This window comes from Canis lupus, chromosome 18 (assembly GCF_011100685.1).
Source record: "Canis lupus familiaris isolate Mischka breed German Shepherd chromosome 18, alternate assembly UU_Cfam_GSD_1.0, whole genome shotgun sequence".
NCBI classification, from domain to species: Eukaryota; Metazoa; Chordata; class Mammalia; order Carnivora; family Canidae; genus Canis; species Canis lupus.
In genome coordinates this window covers 15,062,234-15,083,896 of record NC_049239.1, presented here as the reverse complement: position 1 = coordinate 15,083,896, position 21,663 = coordinate 15,062,234, and the positions used below count along the sequence as shown (strand labels likewise).

At 51.9% G+C, this 21,663-nt stretch overlaps 1 protein-coding gene across 14 annotated transcripts in view; it reads right to left on the bottom strand.

The window, feature by feature from the left end:
• ATXN7L1 (ataxin 7 like 1) overlaps positions 1–21,663 on the bottom strand; it is a 245,328-nt gene that overhangs the window by 28,569 nt on the left and 195,096 nt on the right. For all 14 annotated transcript variants that reach the window (XR_005373183.1, XM_038562722.1, XM_038562723.1 and 11 more), the window contains 3 exons: positions 5,279–5,562; positions 2,011–2,093; positions 828–1,084 (listed from right to left, as the gene is read on the bottom strand). Coding sequence is in view for 13 of the 14 variants with exons in the window: in XM_038562722.1 (XP_038418650.1) it covers positions 828–1,084; positions 2,011–2,093; positions 5,279–5,562 (624 nt within the window). In the remaining variant the exon portion in view is untranslated. The remainder of the gene's footprint in view (positions 1–827; positions 1,085–2,010; positions 2,094–5,278; positions 5,563–21,663) is intronic.

The window sequence follows — 21,663 nt, the reverse complement described above, 5'->3', positions numbered from 1 at the left end:
GGCCACCACAAACCTTCAATTTGTAAAAAAAAAAAAAGGAATATCTGCAAAGTGCAATAAAGTGAAGCACAATAAAAAGGAGGAATGCCCGTACTTTGCTTATGGAGCAAGCACTAGATAAATATTTTTGAATGAAGGGCTCCCTGTCTTATTACCTGGAAATTGGTCGGCTGCTCGGTATTCCACTGGCCGGTGAAAACAGACATGCATGGATTTTTAAACCGCTCTCAATCCAAACGGGTTTTAATTCTGTTTTCTGTTCTTTCCTCTCTGTCCAGGACAACCAAATAAAACCCCAAACAGATGGCTCAGCTTTCTTGGTGTGGAGGGATATGTAAGGACAAACAGCCTCTATGATGCCAATTTTCCTTTCGCCCTGATCGTAGGAGACTTGTGGGAAAAATTCACAAAATCATGTGGCAAATGGGCTCGTAAAGTGTGATGACTGCCCCAACTCTCCACTCTGGGACTGTCCAACTAATCTAAAACCTCAGGCAACCTGAAAGTTGCCCAGTGGCTGATGGGTCATCCTTCCGGGTATTAGTTTCCAGATTAGTCTTGCTCTGTCTGCTATAGGTCTGCTATGATGATGATGATGGTGATGATGATGATGATGATGAGAGCAGTTAAAATCCACCAAACGCTATGTGGCGGGCACTGGCTGAGCCCCTCATGCCCACGATCTCACTTACACTTCACAGCCGTCTTACAAGGTAGGACTATTAGGACTTCCATTTGCCATGTGATCCGATCACATGCGACCCGGCAAAGCAGAGTCACTTGGCCTGGGGAGGACTCAAGGCTTCTACCAGCGAAGCGGGACTTACCTAGGAAGCACAGAGTTAGGTGGCCTGGATTTGGCAGGGGATGCGACTTTCGGTTCTGGCCCAGAGCTCCCTGAAGGTCCTGGCAGAGAGTCCTGCGCCGGCCCAGGTTGGTTAGGAAGTACTTCCCTTGCCGAAGTCAGGAGATGCTCTTTATCTTTAACTTCTTTTTCCCGGGACTTGGCTTTGTGTTCTGCCAGAAGGAGGTCAAATTGCTTTTTCCGGCCTGGGACTGCCCTCCGATGGCTTAGCGAGTGCGTCTAAGGAGAAGAGAGATGAAAAGCACAGCCTCTTTGATCAGCACATAAACCTGCTTCCCCGGGCCCTCCATTTCAGAAACAGCAATTCATGGGAATTTAGAGGTGCTCGAAAAGTCAACTTCAAGGCAACAGCTCCCGTTCTGTGGCTGGGAAGAGGCAGACACCACACAAACGCAACCATGCCCTACACTCCTGGCGTTAAGAAGCCAAAGCTTCCTCCAAAAAAACAAACAAACAAAAAAAAACCAAAAAGCAAAAAACAAAAAGACCAAAAAAAAAAAAAAAAACCAAAAAAACCAAAACCGGGCACAGGATGACGAGCTTCAGCGCAGCGCCCAGGGAGCCCGGAGGAAGGGCGGCGGTGAGGCTGCGCTAGAGTTAATCCAGGTGCAGGTGGGAGGCTCGCTGTGGCCCAGACGCCCGGAGCCTCCGGGCAGAGGGGCCGCGGCCGCGATCCCAGGAAGCGCTAGCAGTTCGGGATGAAATACGGGGCCGGGGGCCCCCCGATGGCGGCCGCCCGGGCTCAGCTGTCCCCCTGGCCACCCGGCGTGGCCGGATCAGGGGCGCGGCCGCTCGCCCTCCCCTCCAGGGCTGCCTTTCAGGCCGCCGCCGCCGCCGCCGCCGCTCCTGCATACATTAAAACGTAGCAGGGTTTAGAACCGCCTGTGAGTGCCTATAAATACAATTTACTGTCTGGCCTCACAAGTAACAGGGGAAGCCTATTTTTTTTTTTCCTTCTTAAAAAGCCAGCCAGCTTGAGGCAGGCACTCTGCTACCATGGAAGAGAAGAAAGCATTTCCCTTACAAAGAACAGCTGGGGGTCATGTCGAGGTTCCACACCCTGCCGTGTGCAGAGAGTGGCATGCAAACATTTCGACAAAGGCCCCAGCGAGAGCAGGAAGTATTTTTTATGGAAAGAGAAATACCTTGCAGGTGAGGGATCTTGTGCAAGGTTTCTTTGTCTCGGGATCCAATACTCCACAGTGTTTATTTGGGTCAAATTCTCTCTCTGGTTTAAGAAACAAACAAAAAATATAAGAAAAAAGGAGACTAAATAGGATTTGGCATTAAGACTACATTTAAAAAAAAAATGCACATTTGCACCAACAAGTGAGACATTGTCAGGCAATCTGGTTTTTTTTTTTTTTTCTTTCTTTCTTTCTTTTTCTTTTTCTTTTTTCTTTTTTTTCCAACCGGCTGCTAAAATGCTTCAAGAACCGCTCGGGGTAAAATGGCACTCCCCTTTGACCCCAGAGTTCCAGGTCCAGCTTCAGGAGGGATGTGGAACGCAGCACAAGGCACGGAGACCAGGGTGCGGGCACGCACCGGAGGGCCAGGAGCCCTGATGCTCTCACACTTGATCTCACTTAAACGGTTCCCCCAAGTACTTGGCACTTGGGGCACAGCTGGCTGCAGGGCCAGGAGAGCCACCTGAGGCCCAAGGGCCACTCTTCCTAGGCGGCTCCAAGAACCCATCCTCCCCCCCACCGCCCCTGCCCTTCCTGCTAGTTTGAGCCACTTAAGTGGGAGATTATTCCTTGACATGTCAGTATGACCTGCCTCTCTTGTGCTTTGCAAAGTCCTCAGCTCTGGGCTTTCCACGCAGCCTTGCTGACCAGAAACATTGTTTATCTGATTCAGGAATGTTTTGGCGGTGTCACAGGCAGGGGCGGGGGAAGAGTTTGGGGTGTGCTGTCTCAAGTGGAGGGTGCATAGAGGGTAGGGCCTGCTAGTCTCGCAGCATGCTCTGCTCCCAGCGCGGGGCCCTTGCTCCAAATGGGAATGAGCAGAGGCTGGCCAACCAGGTGGGGACGAAGGGGGGCTGCAGGGAGCCAGGCTTTCTCTAGCTCCTGCTTCTCCCTGGACTGTTGATGATGGCTCACAGTGAGGTTACTTCCAAGGAGCCTGCTCTTTTTATGCCCACTTTGGATCTTTTGCACCTTCTGGATTACCAAAAGCCTCCCCCCGACTGGAAAATGAGAGGATGTGAGGCGATCCCTCTTAAGGACCCTTTCGGCTTCAAAGTTCTACCTCTTGGAGAGTCTGTGCTATTTCTGGAAGGCTCCCAGCAAACACCTGAGTCCCGCAGCACAGGGATGACACAGCTCTTCTGGGCACTCAGGGAGGCTGGCCACAGGGTCGGTGGGTGGGGGTTGTATATAAAATTGGTTGGGTGCCTCCATGAAAGATTTGAATGACTGTAAACTAAAAGAATTTACCTGAAGAGCTGTCTGAGATGGCTGAAGTAAACCCTGAGCCTCATAAATGAATGTGTTCTGATTTTAAGAGAAAATCTGGGGCTTGTAGTGGTTGCAAAGGTGGTGATGATGATGGGGGTGAGGAAAACCATTCTCATGTCCAAGACAGCCTTTCTGGTTGGCCATCAAAATGCCTCCCACCCCTTTTTTGGCTTTTGTCATTTGTCATCATCATCTTTATCTTCTTCTTTCCTAAAGATTTTAGTTTTAGTAATCTCTACACCCAGCGTGGTGGGGCTTGGACTCACGACCCTGAAATCAAGAGTCGCATGCTCTTTGGACTGAGCCAGCCAGGTGCCCTCATCCCTGCAACTTCTTTTTTTATTTATTTTTATTTTTTGGCTTCACTTTTAAGACTAGAAAACTCTGAGGCCTGGAGATGCCCGTTTCCCATGAGCCCTCTCTGCCCACCGAGGAGGGCCTGGGCGCCGGGCCCCAGGCTGCCTGCCACAGAGTTCTTTCCCTGGGGCCTGTCAGAGTCAGACCCGGGCCCAGATCCACACCAGCACTCACGCTGGCCTGCGACTGAGCAGGTTGTTTGGCCAGGGGGTAGGAGCTGGCTGCCAAATGTGAAAGGGAGATAGAAACAAGCAAGAGACCCAATGAGACAAAACAACTGACAAAATGCAAAACCAACAAACACCACAAAAAACCCCTCTACGACTCCAGGTTGGGGTGCAGGCTGGAAGCCACGGTCGTGCTTCTGCCCGTGGACACTGCCCAGCTGGGCCTCCTGGGTTTTCCAGGGACATTGCCACCCAGCTCTGAAGAGTGGAATTGAACTCTCCATTCAGGAAGAGAGCCAGGAGTGGGGCTCCCCCCTCCGCCCCCCACTCTGGGAGGGCCCTGCAGCGCTCAAAGAGAGCGCCGGGCTCTACCTTTCTTTCTTCATAGTGGGTGAGTAGCACATAGAGAGATTTTTTAGGGTAAAAACCCTTTGAATGCTTTGGGTCCAAAGTACTTTTAAGAAATAATTTTTTTAAACAGTTACAGAAGCAAGATAGAAACACTGAAATATAGATTAGTCAAATATAAAGTCAAAAATAAAATTGACCCACGATTCTTAGGCTGATTAAGAGCTACGCCTCCTACTGGAAGGCACGGTTTCTCTCTCACTGGGTGGCTTTCACCATATTTTCCTTCTTTCTTTTTTTTCCAGTCAACATTTGATAAATGCCCACAGTGTGTGAAAAAGTTATAAAGTTTATAGCTTTTCTTGGTCTTTGGGAGAAAGTAGAACTGCCAGATTGAGTTCTATGACAAATCCAAAGCAAACATCGTCTGCCTGGGGGCCCCCCTGAGGGCAACCACTGTCTCAAATACTGGCCACGTGTCCTGTTCCAGGCATCCTGAGTGTCTACGCAGACACCCAAGAAGGAGATGCAAGAGAAACCCCTCAACGCCTCACCTGCTGTGCCAGTCCAAGTGTTCCCGATTATGCGGGAAGGGTGGTCGCAGCCCCAGAGCACATAATCAACCTGGCAACCAACCAAAACCCAAGGTCAGAGGGGGGCAGACCACCTGCCGGTACTGTCCCCAGTCTGCCCTGCGGGGCAGTGAGGCTCCCTGTGGCTGTCCAACCTCCCGGCTGTGGCGAGGCGTCTACGGAGCCTGGGGCCCGTCTGGCCAGGCAGCATGGGAAGGCCTCAGCACGCGCAGGCTGTGGCGGTGGCCGTAAAGCCCCCTGCATTCCGGGCCGAGAGGCTCCCTCCTGCTGAGCCCCAAGTCGAGCGAGGAGAACCTCATCCAGCCCGCAAAAAAGAGAACCCCTTCTCCCTCGCAGTTTTAGGTGGGGCTCCTGGTTGCAGGTCAACCCCAGGCTCCCCTTACCACGAAACGGGCCTGCCTGGTTACAAGAACGCAGCACTCCTCGGTCACGGACGTGGCTCAGAGGCAGCGAGATCGTGAGCCAGACTCGAAGGACACAGACACGTACCTGAAAGTCTCCTGTAAGGCTTGTTGTTGTTTTTGGTGCCATTTTGGTGTTTCTTGTCTATTGTGGCAGACAAAATTCCTTTGCCATTTAAGATCTTCTCTGGGGAAGGTGGCACTGGCTTGGACATCAAGACTGGCTTAATTAAAGGTGGGGTGGAGACGGCAGAGGATGAGGAGGAGCAGGAGGTGACCGCGGTAGTGGTTGCAGAGTTCATTTTGACATTGGCACCATCTGCCTTCACTAGGTTAGGAATTTTCTCTAAACTGACTACAGGAACCGGAACGCTGAAAAATAAACGAACAAATACACACAATTGCCTTCTTTGATACGTGTGGTCCGCCGAGAAGCTAGACGCGCTTATCATCATCAGAACATTCCTTGTGACTTATTGATACGCCTCTTATACGGGAGCAGCAGGATTCCCGTTTTGATGGGAGGGAGACGTGTGCCTCGGAAAGGACCAACGGGGCGCGGGGGGGGGGGGGGCTCGAGGCTGGCGCGGCGCCAGGGTTGGCATCGCAGCCGCCTGCGGCCCCCTCCCCGCTCCCTCCGTGTCGGCGGGCCCTGAGACAGCACCTTGGGCAGAACAAGGCACCCGCCGTGAAGCTCGGGAGGAGGTGCTGCTTGTCCCCTGAAGACGGCGTGCCACTGTGCCACTTGCTGAATCACGTCCCCTCCCCCTGCTGCTCGCTGGTCTCCCACCTCGGCGATGGGGCCTGACATCTGCTTAGCCCGGGAGTGCTGACAGGCTCACGCCACGCGGAGGCATGGCTGCAGGCCAGCGTGCCATGCTACATGCTGTTGGAGGACTTCTGGATCTCTCACATCCCGGGGCTGGGCTCCAGCCGAGGGAGGCACCATGTAACATTATCTAATATTCCATTTTAGGCAGCTAGTTATGTAAATAGGCAATTCTCAAGGCTGGCAGGTGAGAGGATGAATTTTGAGAAGACAGAGCACAAAGGTGCATGTTTGCTCTTCAAAATCTGTCACCTCAGCTCCACTTGCCTACGATTTCTCCCGTAATGGATACGCATTTGATTTCTGTGTGTTCCAGGCCGCAGGACCCTGCATCTGGGGGGCTGTGGAGGACTCTGTCTCAGGGTCTTCAAAGATGAGAGGAATAAGCTTTTCTTTGGTTCCTGAACTAGATTCCCTTTTCCTCCTTGCAGGAGGGCACAACGCTAACACCGCAGCCCCCCAATCATCTCTGAGCTGAGTGGCGCCGACTTAGCTAGTTGAATGCCAAATGATCTAGAATATAGCTTATACATGCCTGCAGACAATGTAGGGCACGAGAGAGAGGCTGGTTTTGCAGGGGAGGAGTCTGGTCTGTCCACATGGCTGGCCAGCTCTTCCTTCTCTAAGATTTAGTCACAGATCGATTTTTTTGGTCAACTTGTTCATGAAATGATTTCGGCAACCCCTCAGCCCTTGCCTCTTTGCTGCCTTTGAAGCAGGATCACAGATGTTATTTATAGGTGTTCGTCAGTGAGAAGGGCACTCAGCGGTGAAGCAGATTGTAGCTGGACTTCACCACTTTTATCTTACGACCACGTGCTTTCTTGGCCTGGGGAGGGACGGTGTGGGACTCGAGTCGCATGTGAGGGGAAACGGGAACGGGTGGGTTTCAGTAATACACCAAGTCCCTGATAACTCTGCCTTTGATCAGGTCTGTCACCGAGATACAGCTAACCTGCTACTTTCTACTTAATGGCAATTCTCAAAGCACTCACACATGGCTGAAGAAGGCCCAAGAAGCCCCTGAAGAGTCAGCACACTGAGAGGCTGTAAAGGTATTACCTGGTAAAATTAGTGCTGCGTTCCTGATTTTTTCCTGATGGTAAAAAAATGTAAAACCACGAGATATAGAATTCTTTGAGGCTTCCTTCACTCAATGTTAAGAGACACAAACTGTACAAATCGGGATTTTGAAGAGCGATTTGCATACCCGTGTTCATAGTGGCATGATTCAAATAACCAAAAGGTGAAAGCAACCCAAGTGTCCAGGAGTGGATGACTGGATAAACAAAAAGCGGTATAGCCATACAATGGAATATTATTCAGCCTTAAAAAAGAAGGAGATTCGAAATGCCTGGGTGGCTCAGTGGTTGAGCATCAGCCTTCAGCCCAGGGCGTGAACCTGGAGTCCCAGGATCGAGTCCCACATCGGGGTCCCCGCAGGGAGCCTGCTTCTCCTTTGGCCTATGTCTCTGCCTCTCTCTGTGTCGCTCATGAATAAATAAAATCTAGAAAAAAAAGGAAGGAGACTCTTACACATGGATGAACGTTATGCTAAGTGAAATAAGCCAATCAGAAAAGGATGAATACTATAAGATTCCACTTATATGAGGTGCCTAGAGTGGCCAAATTCAGAGGCAGGAAGCAGAAAGGTGGTTGCAAAGGCTGGGGAGAGAAGGATGGTGCAAAGTTGCAGTTTTGTAAGATGAAAAGAGTTTGGGAGATGGGTTGCACAACAGCGTGAATGTACTTAACACTGCTGCTCTGTATATTAAAAATGATTAGGATGGTAAATTTTCTTTTTTCTTTAAAAACTAAATTAAGTTAAATTATTTTTTAAAGGATCTACTTATTTTATTTTTTTAAAAGATTTTATTTATTTATTCATGAGAGACACACAGAGAGAGGCAGAGACACAGGCAGAGGGAGAAGCAGGCTCCATGCAGGGAGCCCGATGTGGGACTCGATCCCAGGACCCTGGGATCACTCCCTGAGCCGAAGGCAGATGCTTAACCACTGAGCCACCCAGGTATCCCAGATCTATTTATTTTAGAGACAGAGTGCAAGAGTGAGGGGGAGGGGCAGAGAGAGAATCTCAAGCAGTCTCCCCGCTGAGCACGGAGCCTGACACAGGGCTTATCCCACAACCCATGAGGTCATGACTGGAGCCAAAAACCAAGAGTTGGATGTTCAAATCCACTGAGCCATCCAGGCATGCCCCCCCCCCCCCTTTTCTTAGAGAAAGAGAGAGTGCATGTGTGGTATGCTTGCACACACACGTGTGTGCACCGTGGAGTGGGAGTGGCAGAGGGGCAGAGAGAGAATCTCAAGCAGCCTTCCCGCTGAGCACAGAGCCCAACCCGGGCCTCAGTCCCACGACCCTGAGATCCTGACCCGAGCTGAAATGAAGAGTCAACTGCTTAACTGACTGAGTCACCCGGGTGCCCAGGATGGTAAATTTTCTTTTGTGTACTTCGCCGTAATTAAAAATACAATCTACTTCTCCCACCTCAAAATCACAAAATTCATGCAAAATTATACATCAATATCCTGACTTAAAAAAAAAAAAACATTATAAGAGCCTGCTTAAAAAGCCTGGTTGATTTAGTCACCTTTGTTCTGATCTGTTGATTTTATTTTTCTAGAGGAAGAAGTTAAACTTCAGGTGTTGATGGAATACCAGGTGGGAAGATTCTCTAGCGCCCGAGTGGCCTTCCTCTGATATACTTCTTTGTGAAGCCCAGTAAATCCTGGAAAGGAAATTAGACCCTTGGGTTTCAAGTCTAGCTCTTGTCGCGGGAGCTGGTATGAGTAAAGGGCAGGCCTCCAGTTCCTGTGAGAAATGGCCAGGGCACATGTTGAGTACCGTGAGTTCAGCAGACAAAGACATGATGTGGGGATAGAATAATTCAGAGCAATGGTATGAAATGAACTAAATTTAAAAACCAAGCCAAATGGTCCTCAAATGCTCACAGTACAGCCTGCGTTTCTCTCCTAAAGTCAATGTCCAGCTCCAATGTGCCTCTTAATTCAGCCATGAGAGCACAGGTACACGAGGTCCAGCCATTTGGAACAGTGCCAGCTGACTCATCTCTTTGGTGATGCTTCTTCCCAACTGTGTGTTAGTAACAGAGCTGGAGCCAGGCCAGCTAATATCTGTGACTGATCTCCTAATTTGGAATTCTCTCTACTTTATAACAAGCATGGTTCATTCATACCCTCTACTGCCAACACTTCCAGAACTCCACTTGAATCCCAACGTCCATAGGCGGGATGTGGAATTGGAGCCCATCAGAAACTAGAAGAGAAGGCTAATGTGAAGCTCTCTGGGATTGAGTTTTCTTTCATTGGAATGGAAGGTATTAGGGGAAAAAAGTCTGAGCAATAGTATTTCAAATGGTTCCAAAGTCCAGATGAGTAGTAAGGGGCTGAGTAAACGTCTCTGATGCCCAGTGGGTGGGCTTCGTCTTGGCGGTAGGAAGGTGATAGGAGACTCTGTTGTTTTGGGTGAGAATTCTAAGGATGTCCAGCAACTAAAGGAGAATGAAGAAGGAGAACCTGGGAACTGACCTGGATGCCTCTTTTTTTTTTTTTTTTTTTTAAGATTTTATTTATTTATTCATGATAGACACAGAGAGAGAGACAGAGACACAGGCAGAGGGAGAAGCAGGCTCCATGCAGGGAGCCTGATCTGGGACTCGATCCCGGGTCTCCAGGATCACGCCCTAGGCCGAAGACAGGCGCTTAAACCGCTGAGCCACCCAGGCTGCCCTGGATGCCTTTCTTAAAAAAAAAAAAAAAAATTATTTATTTATTTGACAGATTGAGAGTGTGCACACCCAAGCAGGGGGAGTAGGAGAAGCAGACTCCCTGCTGAGCAGGGAGCCCAACATGGGGCTCAATCACAGGACCCCGGGATCATGACCTGAGCTGAAGGCAGACGCTTACCCGACTGGGCCACCCAGATGCCCCACTTTTTTTTAAGATTTAATTTTAAGTAATCTCTACACCTGTGTAGGGCTTGAACTCACAACCCTGAGATCAAGAGTCACATGTCCTCTGGCCAGCCAGGCCCCCTTGACCCAGATACTTTTATCTTTGGTGTCCCTTCTGCCCCCCGAAGGTTTTGGGCTTCCTCTCCAAGGTAACTTGCCTCTGGTCTGAGCTGAGAAGGTACTTCGGCTGGGAGTTTAAAGGAGACAGGGAAGCAAGCAGCTCAGAGATGGTGGGATGGGTCAAAGCCATCCCCAGAAGAAACAAGAATCAGAGATAGAGACAGAGAGAGAGAGAGAGAAAAGCAAAAAGCCTTCCTGTGTGCCCTTGCCAACCTCATTCCCCAGGATAAATGTCAGCCATCCATCCACTGGAATATTTAGTCTCCTTTCTTCGCCACTGTTGGCAAGAGCCCTCAGATCCTAAATTGATGAACAAAGAGGAGGAAATGATGGCAAGATGGTGCCACACGATTTGGAAAACCAATCCCAGAGACTCCACCTTTTCTCAGCAGAAAGGAAGGTGCTGAGAGCCCTGGCCGCTGCTTCACCTGCATATAGATCCCTGGCTGCGTCTACACTTGGGGGCATCTGGAAGCCATCGTGTCACAACTGCCTCCCACGTTCTCCCATCGTCCCCTTTCTCACTGTCCCCACTTCCCCTACCATCACCCCTGGCCTGTCCGGCATCCCAACCTTGGGCAGTGGACCCTGAACAACAGGTTGAATTTTTTCCACTGGAAAGAAGCCCAAGAATTCTGACCCCCTGCCTCCGCGGTGTGGGCCTCTCCCCGGCATGGGATCACAGCCACCCCACCTCCTCCATGTGCTGGTGGGCGCTGGAGCGAATTTATTACTCCGTGTGCTCTGGTGACAAGCAAGCCTGGCAGCTACCCCTGAGGTCGGCCGGAGCCTCTCGGTCTGGCCCTCCCGTCTGCGGGGCCGCACGCCCGTGCCTCCCGGACTCTCCCAATTAGTCGCATGTGTCACCTCACCAGCGGCCCTTCTTTGCGGAGCAGTGTTTGAAAGGGAAGGATGAGTGCTCACTCTGGCCCTGTTGCTTTCATCATGCCTGTTCTGTTCATGGGGATGAACTCTCTCAGGGAGCCCAGGGCTGCAGCTCGTTCCCCCGCTGGGTCTAACATCCTGGGAGTAGTTAGCTCCTTGTTATCTCCGTTCCTCTGTGTCTGGTCCCGGGCAGGGGATCCCACAGCTGAGGACAGTCCTCCCTCGTCCTCCTAGCTCGGTGCGGCAGAGGCCTACCTGGCTTCTTTCGTGCTGCTTTGGCTGCCACGGCTTCTTCCTGGGGGCCTGTCCGAACTTATCATTTTGGGCCAAGGAGGGTGCTCTGGCTTTGAGAACAATGGCTCTCCTGGCACCAGGTGGATCCCCCTCCCTGCCCAGTGATGTCTGCAAAAGAGCAGAGGTCGAGCATCTCCCCGGCGCCGTTTCGAGGGCCACCCATGTCTCCCAGGACCAGCTGCTCTCCTGCCGTCTCCACTTTCCTGGGGATCATGATTTATTCTTTCATCAACAGATAAGCCTTAAAAGAATGGTTCAGAAAATCTTTAGGCCTGCAGAAATCGTTGCCAGCCCTGCTCCACTTACCAGCGCAGGGTAAAGATGGATTTGACAGGCAAGAGCCTGAAGACATATGGTAGCTGTGCTGTGGGTTATGTGTCTGATGAGAGTTCTCAGCTGTCTGATTTCTCCCCACCGATTCTTTCGACAAAGGCTCCTGTGCCTGTGCTGCTGGCCTCACAGAATTTTGAGGATCTCCGGCTTCCTGGCAGATCCTTGAAAGGGCCACCTCACCCAGCCTCCTGCCTTCTAAGCAGTGACAGCATTGAAGTCATCCCAAATAAAAGGGGATGCACTCTATTTTAAAGGATGCATTTAAAAAATAATAATAATAAAGGATGCATTTTGGCGGATGGAGGGAGAGGGCGGGGGTGGGTGGCGCTCTCAGGACATTATTTACATCACATTTAAATTCTTTAAGTCCAGAGGATCTCTTGGTGGCTCAGCGGTTTAGTGCCTGCCTTTGGCCCAGGGTGTGATCCTGGAGTCCTGGGATCGAGTCCCGCGTCAGGCTCCCTGCATGGAGCCTGCTTCTCCCTCTGCCTGTGTCTCTCCCTCTCTTGCTCTCTCTGTCTGTGTCTCTCATGAATAAATAAAATCTAAATAAATAAATAAATAAATAATTTAAGTCGAGAAAGACTTGAGATGTTCTTGAAGGCTGAGAGTCAGGCAATCGCTAAGAATCAGCCTGAATAACAGAGCTACAACATCCTACCAAGGTACCACAGATAGAGGAGGTACGACATAAATCCCCATGAATGAATAAATGGTTGTTTTTTTGTTTTGTTTTGTTTTTTAATCTGGGAAAAGATTGGGGAAACTTTCAGAAAGCCAATTTGTAAACACCTTAAGCAAACAGAACACAGGGTAACCAGCCACAGAGCACAGTAAATAAAGAACCGGCCAGATTAATATTTTGTGGCTGAGCATCAGGGCTGGTGGTCAGAGGGAAAGCACTGTGTACGATCTCTCCTGGCCTTTGCACGGATTTGGATTCATTCCCATATAACCCACCCTCAGGAAACTGGGAAAATGTGGTCAGACCACACAACTACTGGGCGTGAGTGGCCCTGGCAGCAGAGGCAGAAAAGACTGGTTAGCAGCGTTTTGTGCCAGCCCCCAGCAGCCCCCAGCAGAGCTCACGGGGGCCCATTGCTGGCCGGGAAGGCTAAAGCATCTTCATCAGTGACTTGGATGATGGGCCAGCACCCTGTCCATCAACTGGGGGAAGAGGCGATTAGCCACTGAGAAGAATGATGTGGGACTTTCCCTGAAGCCAGTTAGGAGTGAGGGAGAGATGAATAAGCTGACTTTGATGAATTGTAAAAGTGGCCAGAGGCCAGTCAAATAAAATCAGGGAGGACAAGTAGAACTGAATCTAAGGTCTGTGCCTTGTCACTATTCTACAGGGTGTTGCAAGATAGTTGAGGATAATGGTTAGGAAAACAGGCTTCAGGGGCGCCTGGGTGGCTCCTGGTTAAGCACCTGCCTTCGGCTCAGGTCATGATCTCAGGGTCCTGGGATTGAGCCCCGTGTTGGGTGTCTGCTCAGCGGGGAGTCTGCTTCTCCCTCTGCCTCTCCCCCTGCTTGTGCTCTCTGTCTGTCTCTCCCAAATGAATAAATAAAAAAAAGTCTTAAAAAAGAAATCTAGACAAATCTGGATTTGAATCCCACTTTTTCTACTGCTGGTTGCATGATGGCGGGAAAGCCACGTGACTTCCCGATTGCGGGGTGTGCATGAGTCCGTAAGGACTTTTGTGAGGCTTCGAAGAACGGAGGCTGACCTGGCAGGTGGACGAGTGCTGTTTTCCGTTTCTTCTCGCCTCCTCCGAGGGACGGCCTCGTGCAGTGCAAAACCCACTCAGGCACGGGCGCTGGCCCTGCCTACCTTATCTCAGCACTTTGCCACTCTGGGCCTCAGTTTTCTTATCAGTAAAATGAAGATCATGATGGAGATTTGAAGTGATTATGAGATAATACGTATGAAATGCTTAGCATAATGCTCGGCACACGGTTGGCTTTTAATAAATGGGAGCTAAAACAACAAAGGGGAGAGAGGATCATGCTGTTCCCCTTTCCCTACCAATCCTGCTTCTTCTGGGGTAGACATCTGGGGTGCAACTCATCAGAAATTTATGTCCCCTTTGCCCTTCTGGTCCCGCAATGGAGGGAGGGGTACATGAGGTGGGTTGAGACAGGGGCAGCAGAGGGTGAGAGCTAGTGGCCTTCCAGACTCACACAGAATGGAGGACCACTTCTGGGGAGCTCAGTGGAGAGGAAAAGCTGAGCTAGGTAGGAAGTCTCCCTGCCTGATTCTCAATCCCTGGTTTCTATGCACTGGCCGAGCCTGGACCAGTGGCTAGAGCGCCCCCCTGGAGAACACATTCTGGAGGAAGCGTGAGCAGGAACTCCAGCCTCCCCTATGCAAACATGTTGTCCTGCAACCCCAAAGTACGTTAGGCAATGGGGGTCCTTCTGGCTCTACGATGTCTTCTGGAAGAATAACTGCTCCAGGCTGCCTGGAAGCAGGAAGCCCCAGCACCAGCCTCTGCTATTCTCTCTGGCACTTTCGTTACTCAGGGCTTCCTGAAGAAGGGATGTGCAGAACGTGGTCTCCAAACCCCCTGGGAGACCAACAGGCACTAAATGACATTCCTGGGGGTGTGTGGTGGTGGTCATAATGCCCTAAGACTGTGGGAAAAATCAATAAGCTAGATGAGAGGAAGCTAAAGAAGGAAAAACAGAGTCCTGGCACAGTAGGGCAAGTCACGCTGGACAGGCTGTCTCTGGAGTGCACGTGGGACCAGCTTGCCTGCAGCGGTGTGGCCGTGGGCAGTGCGTCCAGGAGAGGTCTGACACAAACCCTAGGCCAAACCGGTGGCACCTAAAATAAATACTCGGCGAAACGCACATCAATGCATAAATGGCATCAGAGCCTTTGAGGGTAGGATGTAAGACGTCAGAAACCAGGAAGCAAGTGGCTTCTGGAAGGAGTGCCGGTGCAGAGTGGAACGGAGCCCCAAACGCCCGCCGGGCCCAGCACCGGCTCTGCTCTGGAGCAGCAAGAAGCAGCACTCCCCTCGGTGGCCGCCAGAGGTCACAGGCTCCCGCTGCTGGAGCTGCAGGCTGCCCAGCCTGCTCCTCGCCTTCCAGAACCAGCGCCGCCAAGACCTTTCACTGTGCCTCTCAAGCCCAGGAGCCAACACCGCCCCGGGGGAGAGAAGAGGCCTCCTCCCAGAGCATCCTCCGTCCCCCTGCCAGGGGAGGCCGCAGCCGAGCCCCGAGCTCAGGTCCTCAGCTTTCGCTTTCAGGAAGCTTGTTCTGAGCAGCCTGGGGACCAGGGATGGCGCAGCACCCCAGGTTACCCGTCGGTGTGGCGCGGTGGGCGGCCTCTCCTCCCCTCCGCTCCCCTCTGCTCCCCGCCTTCCTCCAGGGACGGAGAGCCCCGGGATGTCTTCCCTCGCAAGAGGCCGGGCAGCCAGGGTGTCACTCACTCTGCTGGTCCCTTCCCTCCCGGGCTGGCACCCCGCAGCCCCCACGGCCTCTATATCCAGAACACACTTTGTTTAAACCATCGAGACTTAGAGTCTTCACTTGGACCTACAGCCAGACTCAGGAAATTCTTTGTCCCAAATTAAATATGCTTTGTCTTTTTTTTTTTTTTTTTTTTAAACTGCATTAACAACATCACCATCCATTTAGAGACCTGGGCTCTTCCTTGACATTCGGCCACTCTCGAGTCTCCCTGCCTCGTCCTCTTGGCTCTCGGAGCCTTGATGAAAATCCCCACCACCCGTCTTTCTGTCCCAGCCTCCTGGCTCTACTCTGGCTCCACTTGGACACCAGGCAAATCTGACCCTGCCAGCCTGCTGTTCGAAAGGCTTGGCAGGCTCCCTGCTGCCCAGGGTCCAGCCTCATGGCCTGGCCTCCACGGCTCCCCCACCTGGGGGTGGGGGGAACCTTCCCCACAGCCTCATGGTGCTCTCACTGCTCCTTGCACACTCAGCGCTCAGCCTGGCTCCAGGCTTTTCCGTGGGCTGGGCAGTTCCTTCTGCAGGTGTGCCCTCCTCCCTTGCCCGGGTGAACACTCTCCCGTCTGCCCAGGTCCGGAGGAAACGTCCTACTCTCACACTGCTGGCTGTTCCTTCCTGGGTGTCTGTGCCACATTTACCGTGTCAGATGGCCAGGCCTCAGTTCTATGTGTATGTGGCCTGACCAGAAAACGAGCTACCTGGGGACAAGGATGACCACGTGCACAAGTCGCTCTGGAGGGATCCCAGTGACATATGCATTATTTGGCACTTAGGAAGGGCTGAATAAATGCTCGATGAATGAATGAATGTTCCCAGGAAAGGTTAAGTCCCATATCATAATAAAAAAACAAACCAGTGCTCCACCAGAACGAATGCTTTGGGTAAGGACCGGCCTGCAGCTCTCTCTCCCCGGTGCCAGGGCAATGACAAAGGTGAGGGTGGGGGGGGGCTTGTCAAACCTCCACCTGGCCCCCTCCTCCTCTCATTGTCCCTTGACACTCACACACTGAGCATCTGCCACACGCTGGCCAGTAAGCTATGTGCTTATATAGAAGATCGAAGGTTGTGCTGGACTCTCACCCTCAGTTTATAGGTAAGGAACCAGGGGCTTGGGAAGGTTGCCCCAGGGTGTTCATCCAGCAAAGAGAGGACAGCAATGGGGCCTGACCTCAGGCGGCTCTAAGGACGGCGCACTTGATCTCGGCACCGGCCGTGAGAAGTCCGGGGTGGGTTCCGGCTCCGCCGTGGCACAGCTGTAATCTCAGGCCATCCGCCTCCATCCGTGGGCCTGCTGCCTCCTCGTCCCCCAGCAGACGGGAGCCTCAAGGGGGGCTGGCGCTAGGGACGCCTCCAAAAGGTGCAACGTTGCAGTGTGAACGTGGAGGGCATCGGGGATACTAATCTCTGTGGCTCCTACTCCCTTTCTCTGTCGTGCCATTTTCCCTCCCCAGCTGTCTGAGCCTCTGGTCTCCTTCCCTAGATGCTGGTCCCTGCTTCTGAGCACTTCTGTGACCGGACAGGGTCAGCTGAGTCTACACCGTGGAGCTGTCCATTGTGCTTATCTCCATCACCTGGAAACCCAGCGAGCTCGCAGCACTTAAGAGGTTTCCGCTCCTCTGCCTCCCTGTCCTGGAAGGGACACTGCACGCCCCCATGCTTGCATCCTCGGCCTGTCCCTCCTGCTCTCACCAGCTGCCCCTTCCACTCCTCCGCCTACTTACTTCTCTCCACCTGCGTTTCCTCTCCCAACCCTCCACCCTATCCCCCTCCTCTCTTGTTACCCAAACCTGCACCACTAGGGGTAAAACTGGCCTCAGAATGTCCCCCCTCTTCTCCTGCGGGAGGGGCGGGGTGTGTACATGGGCTCCAGGGAGGGGCTGCTGTCGAATGCCATACCGACAACTCTGCCTCGGTCAAGGGCGTACTGGGACATGGGCACAACCGCAGACGGGGGCTGTGGCACAGGGTGCGCCGATCCTTCCCCTCCTTGCCAGAGCACAAAGGGTTTTTCCTTTTTATCATCGAGGAACCACAGTTCTCCCTCCCTAGCTCTTATAATTGGGACAGGAACAAGAATTCCATGATGGGAATTGGCACTCTGGTTTCTCATCAAGAACTCAAAAGATAAGCTATTTATACCTGCCGTTTCCTTCAGCATCAGAAAAATCTCTATGAGGAGGGGGAAGGAGCAGTTCTATTTCACAGGCTACTTCATTCATTCACCCATCATTCATTCCTTCATTCATCAAGTGCCGGATGTCATGGGGCACCAAGGATGCCAAGGAGCTGAAGGTCCAGCTGGTGGCAGGAGAGGCTAAAGGTGTAAATAAATACAATATATGACGGTAGCTCTCACAGGAACATGTTGAGTGGTAGCGGGAGCTTAGAGGAAGAATCATCTCAGTCTGTATAAAAAGTCCGGGAAGGCTTCGTGGAGGGAGTGGCACTCCTGCAGAGCCTTGGGGCGTGTGTGGGGCGAGGAGGCTGCTCCTGATAAGAGAAACAGCGCGAGCCAGCACAGGGAGGCCTGTCTGAGGAGCTACAGGCAAGACCGGGGCCCCCGAAATAGGAAATAAAGGAGTTAAAATACCGGCGGCACAAGGGGGAAATGCCAGGTCACATATCCTCCTCCGAAGGGGTTAGACCTCTACTCTGTTGGGCCAACACCCGGGAGCCCTTGAAGAGCGCTGAGCAGGGAGGGGCGCACAGCTGCCAGGCGGTGTGGACGGCGCTGTGGACGGCGGTGTGGACCGCGGTGTGGGCAAGGCGGGAGGCAGAGGCCACTGCAAGAATCCGGTCAGAGGGCTGCGGCCACGCGGAGGGTCTGCAGCCCCGCCGATCTCTGCTATTTCGCAGCCTGGGCGGGAGAGACGGCCCGAGCCCCGGGAGCCACTGCTAACCACCGTGGCCTTGCCCCCACGTCACGCTAACGCCAGGCGAGACCCGATAAGCCGGCCTCGTTTCTCCCAAGGCGCCGGGCCAGGGCCTCTCCGTTGTCCCTCCCCGCGCCAGCCCGGCCCCCAGCGCTCCGGGAGGGGAGCGACGCTGTCCCCCACCTCGCTGTCGGGCACACACAGGAGGCCAGGGAGCCTGCTGAGTTTTTCTTTTGCTCTGGCTCATCTCCTGCATTTTTAATAGCTCAGCATATTTAGCATTCAGCACACACGTGTGGGTTGATAAGGCCCAAAGAGAAGGCAACAAGCCATGCAGGGAGGAAAGCCTCCTCCCCGCTCCCGCCCACATCGACGGGTTTGCAGGTCTGCATTCCCCGATGGCTCCCTTCCTGGACAGGGTAGCTGAAGTGACAGCAGATGGGAAAGTCAGGCTGGCTGACTCCGTCCCTGTGCGGGGCTAGTCCCCTGGCTGAGCAGGGGCTCAAGAGTAAAGGCTGGAATGTTCCTTTTAGCTCAAAAGAGCCAAACAGCCATAGCTCCCTGTCAACTTCCACCTGGGGACGGAATCACCTTGCCGCCCTCCCTGGGCCCTTAGGGGCCCCGTGGACACCTCTACGGCAAGATGACCAAGGTGACAGCAGGGGATTCTCTGGCCTCTGACCCCCTGCAGGTCAGGGAGCGGGGCCCTGGGAACTCGCGGGGGGTGCGGGGAGCTGGGAGTGCTGCCGGGCAGATCCCCAGGAGCACCCCCTCTCTGTTTCTCCCTTTCTTCTAATGCAGAGTTCTTTTTTAACCTCCCCAGCCACACAAGGGAGAAGACAACAAACCCGCAGGCAATTTAACCTTGTGTGAGATGCCAGAAGGTCAGCTTGAACTTAGGAGTGGTGATTTTTATTGCCCTACACGGGAATTTGAGCTACCTGGTAAAGGGTGCCCCTAACCTGCTGTCAAGTCTAAGGTAAAGGCCACGGTCCACCACCTGCACGCAAGCCTTATGCTTCCCTGACTTTTAGGGGCTGCTACAGAGCTCCTTTGGGGCAGGGGAGTCTCTGCTCTGTCGGCCAGGGTCCTGCAGGCCTGTTCCCACCTCCTACCCAGCAGCAGCCAGGTAGCCTGGGAGCAGAGCAAACGTTCCTTCTACCCTGGAATTTGTCAGCTCATGGGGGGAACATAACATCACAGAGATGCCAGGAACCACATTCAGGCACCTGTGAATCAACGAACCAAAGGGCCCCGCCCAGGGTCACCCGGCCTAGGGCTCCAGATCTATGCTGTGTGATATAGCTGCCACTAGCAGCTTTAAAAAGTGGTTGAGGGGGGTGCCTGGGTGGCTTTGGCTGGGGTCATGATCTCCAGGTCCTGGGACTGAGCCCGAATGGGGCTCCCTGCTCAGCTGGGAGTCTACTTCCCCCTCTGCCTTTGCTCCTCCTCACCATGTGTGGTTTTTTTTCCCTCTCTCTCTCAAATAAATAAATAAAATCTTAAAAAAAAAAAAGTGGCTGAGGAACTGGATTCAGTTATTGAAAATGCTTAAGTGTGTTTGGAACAACCTGGATATGCGAATTCATTTTATAACCTCCAGTTCTTTAATAAATCTAAATACAGATTAAGTATTTCTTTTTTTTTTTAAGATTTTATTTATTTATTCACAAGAGACACACAGAGAGAGGCAGAGACACAGGCAGAGGGAGAAGCAGGCTCCATGCAGGAAGCCCAATGTGGGACTCGATCCCAGGATCCCAGGATCAAGACCTGAGCCAAAGGCAGGTGCTTAACCACTGAGCCACCCAGGCATACCAGAATTAAGTATTTCTGATGAAAATTTAGTGTCCAAATGGACACATGCTGCAAGTATAAAACACAGGCTTTCAAAGAGGCTTGGTAGGAAAAAAAAAAAGAACATAAATGATTTCACTGATGATATGTTGAAATTACAAGATTGCAATACATTAGGTTAAATAAAATAACCTATTAAAAATGGTGTCTTTTCACTTTTTCCAACGTGGCTACTAGAAAACTTACAATTCCACGTGTGTCGCACATTATATTTCCATCCGAGAGTGACAGTCCAAACAATTGTAGATAAAAGGTTAACTGTCTCCAAGAATAGAAATCTTACAAACCCTTTCAATGGTCAGATCAATTTCATTCAATTCAACAAATATTTACTGACAAGGGGACCATGTTTGCTGAGTGTGAGGCCCTCCCGTGCAGGAGGCCCTGTGATTACTACCGAGCAGAAGGAATGACAGGAGGTCTAACCTGGGGCCGGCCATGAATAGAGTCACAGGAGAGGTAAAAATGAAGTGCTGTGGGAATTAAAAGGAGATGCCAGCATCTCAGTGGCCTGCGGGGAGGAAGTGGGTGAGGGATGAGGGGCAGGGTCCAAGAAGAAGGTGGCCGGTGGGGCAAGCAGGGAGGGCAGTGACGATTTGGACCAGAAAAGAAAGGCCAGGATGCTGTGGGAAGAACCTTGGCTTAGCAGTCCCTGCCGCCTCGGGCCCCTCTTCCCCTGGCCCCCGACTCTCCTCGGCCCTGCCCTTGGCCCCTGCCCATCTTGAGCTACGGAGCTTCCCTGGAGGCTCCATCTGTACCTACAGTCTCCACACCTGTGTCTACACTGCTGACTCTCAAAGATCCATTCCCAACTCATGCCTGTGTCCTGACCTCTGGCCCAAAACAACCAGTGCCACCTCCATGTGGGTGTTTCTCAGATACAGACCTACTTTTACTGCATTTCACTTTGCATTTTGTACACGCTGTTTTTTTTTTTTTTTTACAAATTGAAGGTGTGTGGCAACCCTGCATTGAACAAGTCCATTGGTGCCATTTTTCCAACAGTACTTTTACTTTGTGTCTCTGTGTCACCTTTCGGTAATTTTTGCAATACGTCAAACGTTTTATTATTGTTATATTTGTTACCAGTGATCTTTGATGTTAGCATTGTAGTAGTTGTTTGGGGGCACCACACATCGCAGCCGCAGAAGACCACAAACGTAGCCGATAAACCGGCCAGAGGTTGTGTCTCTGTCCCTCTCCTTGGGCCTTTCCATTCCCCGAGACACAACAATACTGAAATCAGCCCAGTGAATAACCCCACAACAGCCTGTAAGTGTTCAAGGGGAAAAAAGGGTCACACGTCTCTCACTTTAAACCAAAAGGTCGAAATGATTAAGCGTGGCGAGGAAGGCATGTTGAAAGCCGAGATAGGCCAAAAGCTAGGCCTCTTGTACCAGTCGGCCAAATTGTGAATACAAAGGAAAAATTATTGGAGGAAATTAAAAGCGCTACTCCAGTGAACACACGAGTGATAAGAAAGCAAAACAGCCCTACTGCTGATATGGAGAACATTTTAGCGGTCTGGACAGAAGATCAAACCAGCCACAACACTCCCTGAAGCCGAAGCCTAGTCCAGAGCAAGGCCCCAACTGAACTCCCTTCAATTCTGTGAAGGCTCAGAGATGAGAGGAAGTCAGAGAAGCAAAGTTTGAAGCTAGCAGAGGTTGGTTCATGAGGCTTAAGGACAGAAGCCGTCTCCATAACATCAGAGTGTAAGGAGAAGCAGAAGGTGCTGACACAGAAGCTGCAGCAAGTTTTTCCAGAAGATTTAGCTAAGATCATGAATGAAGGTGGCTGCACTAAAC